This window comes from Rosa rugosa, chromosome 2 (assembly GCF_958449725.1).
Source record: "Rosa rugosa chromosome 2, drRosRugo1.1, whole genome shotgun sequence".
Classification (NCBI taxonomy): domain Eukaryota; kingdom Viridiplantae; phylum Streptophyta; class Magnoliopsida; order Rosales; family Rosaceae; genus Rosa; species Rosa rugosa.
Genome location: NC_084821.1, coordinates 70570281 through 70577487, shown reverse-complemented (window position 1 = coordinate 70577487; position 7207 = coordinate 70570281). Strand labels below are relative to the sequence as shown.

The following is a 7207-nucleotide window of genomic DNA, read 5'->3' as shown; positions in this document are numbered from 1 at the left end:
TCTTCTAGATGAGTGAAATACGTACAATTTTTGAAGATGCTTGATCTGTACCGCATCGAGTGTTTGCCTGGTATCCAGAATTTAACTACCTAAACATCTTGCTCGTACCAAGAGTGTGAATGTAACCATACTTCAGACTAAAAATTCAATCATAATATACCTAAAATGCATGAGTATGTGAGAAAAGTATGATGAAAGTATTTAATTCGTTACGTTTGGTTTATCTCACTTAATACAGAACACATTAATAAAAGGAAAAAGTAAACCAGCCTAGAACACGGTTTGTCTGAAAATTGCACCCTGGTCATCAATTTACTTTTCAATAATATTGATTTCCAAAAATCAAACCTTAATAGAATCTTCTTCGTTCTTTTCTACAATAAGGACAAATTTTGACCATAAACTGAGACGACTGCAACCTAACAAGTCACCACTCCTGTCAATTTATAGCTACATCTCAATGATAATCACGTATGGCCTAATCTGAGCAATATTAGCTGAATCTTTCTTATAAGGGGATCATCTAAAAGAGCATAGTTACCAGAATGCCCTTCTTTTAATGTGTTCATGGCCCTTGTGCTCCTTTGCCACTCTAAGCTTCCTTACCCTAGCATTGTAATTGACACAACCTTCTCTTGTAGGCTTGTACCCCCGTCGTTGTTTTTATGTTTAGATGAAACGAAATACGTAAATTTGTAGATGCTATATACCAACGTTTGCTCGTATTAAGACAATAAACGTATTAACCACATATATACTTCAGATCAAGAATCTCATCATAATACAGAAGAATTCTGAAACACGCCCGGCATGCCATAACGGAGGGCCAAAAATGTCAATTCCATTTTCATAAACAACAAACGAGATGAAGTAGGGAAATATGATTTTAACTGCGGTGATCTCCCTCTCACGTGTTTGTTTACAGCGGCAACAAATCCTGAATTTGGAGATTGAAGGCCATGTCGAGATCGGACTTGAGGTACCCATCAATTCACAATGTTCCAGCACCCACTCGATTCAGCTTTCGAGATCGAATTGTATGTTGTAGGGCAGTAGAGACGGCATCAAGATGGTTGCTTTGTCCTAACAATGGTGGGTATGGAGAATAGAGCTATATCTATCATCTGATGCAATTGTATGATTGGGGAAGATGAATGCAAACTCACTACTAATGTGAATTGTCAAGCTCTCTGGGCTTTGTCTTTTGGAGGTGGAAGAAGAGTCTGACTATGGATATATTTCCACTGAACGAGAAGCATTTAGTTACGTTTGGTTGGCATAATGGTGAAGCCATCTAGCTGTTGTCTTGGCTGCAAAAGTTCGAGTAGAGACTGCAATTTATTAGGCTCTTTTTTGGCAAAGGACAATTTAATTTTTTAAAATTTTAAATTTAATTTAATATAACCCTGTAAAAAATTATAATAAACGGATTTATTAAATTATACTAAAATGTTTAGCTATTTATGATAAAAGAAATGTGTAATTTTTATAATAAGAAAAAATAAGTAATCATTTTAAGTTTAATCGTGGAGACAGATTTTTTTATAAAGAAAATCCTTTTTTAATTAAAATAAGTAAGCATTTTAATTTTAATAAGTAATTGATAGATTTGAAATTATTCATGTATTTACTAATGTCAAATCTATCGATTTCCAATAATTTTCGATTGCACAGAATCCTTATATACCTACTGATGTTGTCTACCATGTTTATTGATTATAGAAAAAAATATATATATACCTTCCAAAATGAATAGGGTGGAGGAAATAGAATTTGGCAAATTTGATCATTAGATGTGATTTAAACGGGAAAATATGGCTTATATTTAGACGGTAAATTTGACCATTAGATGTGGAGGAAATAGAATATGGCAAATTTGACCATTAGATGTGATTTAGACGGTAAAACTTTACATGTTTTTGTCATCATTTCAGTCTCGATCGACGTAGTCAACACTAAACTCTAAATACTAATCAAACTAAAACGCTCATAACTACTCCTTCACAACTGTTTTTCTCGATCAGTCAGTGCTCACACTCTAATGGGGACAAGGTGTATGAACCCATGTAAAAAATTTTGAAGATTTATCTTCCCATGATTCAGCTCCCCTTAGGGAAGCATGAGCATATATTAGGTTGACTTCTTTGACCAATATGAAAAAAAAGACCGACCAAGTTAATTTTTTTTTTTCACGGTATCTATTAATGCTCGTTAAATACATAGGTAATGTAAAATCTATCGATTTTCAATTTTGATAATTTGGGTCGCACAAAATCTTTTTATGCCTACTAATATTGTTTAGCATGTTTACTGGTTGTAGAGAAAAGTATACATTCCAAAATGAACAAGGTGAAGGAAATAGAATTCGACAAATTTGACCGTTGGATGTGATCAGGGCAGGGGAATATGGATATGGTGAAAAGTTTACATGTTTTGATCATTGTTTCGTCCTCGATCCACGTGGTCAATTTTAAACTCCAAATACTCATCAAACTAAAACACTCGTAACCACTCCCTCGCAACTTCTTTTCTTGATTCTTCAGCACCTACACTCGTGGGAACGAAGTGTATTAACCCATGTAAAAATTTTGGGTTATTTATCTCCTGTGATTCGGCTCCCCTTAGGGAAGCATAAATGTATATTGGGTTGACTGCTTTGACCAATATGAAAGCGAAGGCTGATTGGATTATTTTTTTTAGGACTAAATTCAGTTTGCCCCCTCAAACTTTGGGGCAAACATCACTTTGGTCCCTGACCTTTTTTTTTAATCATGATGGTCCTCGTACTTCTATTTTTCATCACAAGCCTCCAAAATTCAAAAATGGCTCGAAATGTGACGTCATTGGCTGAGCTGGACCAGACAGCATGGCCCACGTTTCTGCTTTGTCCCCTTAATTTGGCCGAAATGTCCTAAAAACCCCTTGTGACAGTTTTGACTCAATTACAGATCCATTAAACACGAGTTTGGACCCGTAGTGGAACACTAAACTCACACACACACTCTCTCTCTCTCTCTCTCTCTCATCTCTTTCATCACGATCCTCTCCATACAGAACTCGAAACCCAGATAAAGAGATTACTGGATTATAGAGACGACGTGTTTGGGACATGGCCGCGGGCCCGATAGATGAATGGATTCCTCGAATCGAAGCTGGAGGCGACGAAATCCCCAATTACGGTGAGTTAGGGTTTTCAATTTTAATGAATTTATCTGTGTGGGTTTTACAAGTATTATGGATTTAGGGTTTAGAAGCTTCGAATTTAGGGTTATAGTTGTGGGTTATCAGAGGTAGGGTTTAGAAGCTTCAGATTGGGGGTTTCGAGATTTAGGGTTATGTTTTAAATTTTTAAATTCAAAGGGTTTGTCTGTTTCTGGTTGATATTGAATAATGAATGGTGCATGTGCTTGTTGTTGGGTAGCTCAAATAGGGGATTTAACAAAATGCCAGCGATTACAAGTGGTACTGAGGCAGTGTACTTTGTGGTCCTACTGGAGAATTCAATTTTGTTTAGGGTCTTACTGTTTTAGTGGTTGGAACCGTTGTGAAATGGGTTGGTGTTTAAGCTGCCTTTTTCAGCTACCCTATTTATTGTTTAGGTCTTATTGCTGTATTATGTTGGAACCCTGCTGTCAACAGTCTTATTTTTGTTGTCATGTGTTGATTTGTTTGGCTAGGATATTGTGCTAACTGATTTTGTATTCTTGTGTTGCAGTACACCTTGATTATTTTACAATCAAGGTATACCATGGTGGCTACATAGAGCATGAGGATAGCAAGTACATTGGTGGAACTGTCAGCTACTATGATAATGTGGACAAGGATAAAATGTCATTGACTGAGGTGGATGGCATGGTGAGAGGGATCAAGTCTGAGTATGTGGGAACAAGGATTGATTACTGGTACTCTATTGGCAGTGAGGAAGATGCCATGTCTAAGCTGAACAATGACTCGGATGTCATCAGAATGTGTTGCATGGTGCCAGAAATCAGACTGGTTATTCTGTACCTAGACCACTTAGAGCTTGTCCCGGGTTATGAAGATTTGAAGGATTTGTTCATGTATGAGGATCATATACCTAATTGGGGATGCAGTCAAGCTGGATCATCTGGGGTTATAATAGAGGAGCTCCCTGACTCACCAAGGAAGCCAAAATCGGGGGTGAAGATTGAGGAGATTCCTGAATCACCTAAAAGGCATGCTGAGAAAGTTAAACCAGTGACAACACCATCAAGGAGGTATAAACTGTGTGCAAACAGAAAGAAGGCTGTACCTGCTCTACCTGGTGTGAAGATCAATGAGGCTCAAGATGAAGTCCCAACTCAAGCTAGTAGGGCTCCAACTGTTGACCCTAGTGATAAAGGAAAGAAGAAAATGCAGATGGAGGAACTAGTTGAAGAAGATGAGAGTGAAGATGACGGGTGGTTTCAAGAAGAGCCTGAAAATGAAGTTGTAGATGATGGGTGGTTTCAAGAAGAGCTTGAAGATGAGGTAGCTAGTGAAGGTGAAGAAAATTATGTTGAAGCTTCTGATGATGATGAGTATGCAGGGTATGGAGTGGATGATGATTTTCTCTTTGACTGGTTAACAGAATCTGAGGTTGTGTCTAATCCAGGAGAGGGCCCTTCTGTAGCAGGTAGAGGTCAGGAGACTAACGAGGAAAGTTTTGATGATGTAGAAGACAATGAGCAGATGTTTGGGGAAGAGGATTCAGATGAGGAAAGGCTAGGGCCAGAGTATAACTCTGATGATGATGGATGTGAAGACAGATTCCCTGAGTTTAATCCTAAGGTTGATATGAGGGATCCACACTTCTGCAAAGGGATGAAGTTTGCCACAGCAAAGGTACTCCGAGCTGCCATAAGAGAGAGGGCCATTCAAAATGGTTGGGAAGCTGTTTTTCTTAAGAATGATAGGCTGAGGATTAGAGCCATTTGCAAGGCACCAAACTGTCCCTTTGAGCTGTTTGCATCAAAGATGCAGCATGAGGACACCCTGATGATAAAGACTTATAATGGAGAACATAATTGTCCAAGGATTCTTGATAATAGCATGGTAAAAACACCATACCTTACACAGAAGTTTGCTGAGCAAATCAAGCTGAATCCTGGTATTTCAACATGTATAATCTCTGCAACTCTTTCTTTCCTTTGAATTGTCCTTGGTTTAATATAGTTTGCAATGTGTTTATTTTTGTACTTTTTTGTTGCCACAGAGTCTCTTGCACAGACAATGGCAGCTGGTGTGAGGGCCAGAGTCTCTTTTCAACAAGCTTATAGAACCAAGAAGGCTGCATTGAGTCTGCTTGAGAAGAGCATGAAGGAGCAATATGCACGAGTACATGATTATGCACAGGAGCTGAAAAGGGTGGATTCAAACACCACTGTTGATATCAAATGTGATTTCAACAACCCTGGTCAGCTCCCAGTTTTTAAGAGAATGTACGTTTGTTTAGGAGCTTTGAAGATGGGGTTCAGAGCTGGATGCAGGCCCATTTTGGGGCTAGATGGTTGTCACTTGAAGAGTGCTTATGGTGGGCAGCTATTATCAGCAGTGGGATTGGATCCAAACAACACAACCTGGGTGGTAGCTTATGCTATGGTTGAGATGGAGAGTAAGGATTCATGGGATTGGTTTTTGAGGTTGTTGGTGAAAGATTTGGAGATTATAGGAGATGGCAATGGTTGGACTTTCATATCAGACAAACAGAAAGGACTGCTACCTGCATGTGAAGCTGTGGTGCCTCTTGCAGAACATAGGTTCTGTGTTAGACACTTGTGGACCAATTTCAATAAGCTGTTTCCTGGGAAAGTTTTCAAGGATCAGGTCTGGGCAATTGCCAAATCAATAACCCTGGCCTACTACACCAAAGAGCTGGTTTTGATGAAGCAAATGGACCCCAAAGCTTATGACTGGTTAACAGGTATTTCAATACTCTAACCATACTGTATTAGTACTTGTATTATGAAGATGGCAACCTAATGTTAATTTGGGTTGAATTTCATTTTGTAGATCCTTTGAGGCCTCCAAAGCATTGGTCTAGAGCTCACTTTGGCACCATCCTGAAATGTGATGTTCTTCTTAATAATTTGTGTGAAAGTTTCAATGCTTTCATTTTACCTGCTAGAAGCAAGCCTGTGATTTCATGCTTTGAAGATATTAGGGTCAAGATGATGAAGAGGATTGCAATGAGAAGAGACAAGATGAGCAAAGTTGTGGACCCTATCTGTCCCAAGCCTAGAGAACTCCTAGAGAAGAACAAGATTAAATCTGCAACAGATTGCATACCTTATGGCTCTGGCAGCCCCCAGATTGAGGTAGAAAGCTTTGGAGGATCTAAGCATGTGGTTGACCTGACTAGGAGGACATGTGCATGTAGGAGATGGGACCTCACAGGCATACCATGCAAGCATGCCATAGCTGCTATCAACTTCATGAGACAAACACCAGAAGACTATGTGGATTCTTGCTACCTCACCAAGACCTACATGGCTGTTTACTCTAACACAGTAAAGCCAGTGAATGGAATGGACTTATGGATCCCTAGTGGTGAACCCCAAATCCTCCCACCTCAGTACAATAGGCAGCCTGGTAGGCCAAGAACCAAAAGGATAAAAGATGCATCTGAAAAGGAGTCTGAGGGTCCAAAGCTTGGCAGGGTTCAAAAGAGTTTGAGGTGTGGCAACTGTGGCATACTAGGTCACAATGTGAAGACCTGTCATAGGCATCTTCCCCCCAAGGAAAAAGTAGCTAAGAAGAGGAAACTAAACACAAGAGAAGCATCATCAACTCAAACTCAGGTATTTTCACACTTTGGTTATTAGTTGAACTTGCAAATGATATAGTTGTGGCCACTGACCACATTACTTGTTGCAGGCCAAGGGTAGCAAAAAGCAGCCGAATACCAAAAATGAGCTTAGACAATCGGCAAAGAGAAGAGCTGAACAACAGAAGGTAAACTTATGCAACTAGTCATTTGGTTATTCATTGGTTTTCTAAGTTATTTTTCTTCTCATTATTGTAGAAAACGAGGGATGAAAAGAGGGCAGCAGCAAGGGCATCAAAAGCATCAACAACTACAGCTGCTTCAAGCAAGGCCAGACCTCCAAAAGCTCCTTCAAGCAAGGGAAGACCAGCTGCTTCTTCACAAGCTTCATCAAGGTCATCTGCAAGGATCCGGGCAAATGCAAACAATGGTGGAAAATAG

General features: G+C 39.3%; 1 protein-coding gene across 1 annotated transcript; it reads left to right on the top strand.

Annotated features, from left to right (window-relative positions):
• The first annotated feature begins 4358 nt into the window (after positions 1-4358).
• Positions 4359-7207, top strand: LOC133731432 (uncharacterized). The gene is made up of 5 exons (XM_062158805.1): positions 4359-5122; positions 5216-5923; positions 6013-6800; positions 6877-6954; positions 7025-7207. Exons 2-5 carry the CDS (start codon positions 5233-5235, stop codon positions 7205-7207), a joined length of 1740 nt encoding a protein of 579 aa, XP_062014789.1. The 5' UTR covers positions 4359-5122; positions 5216-5232.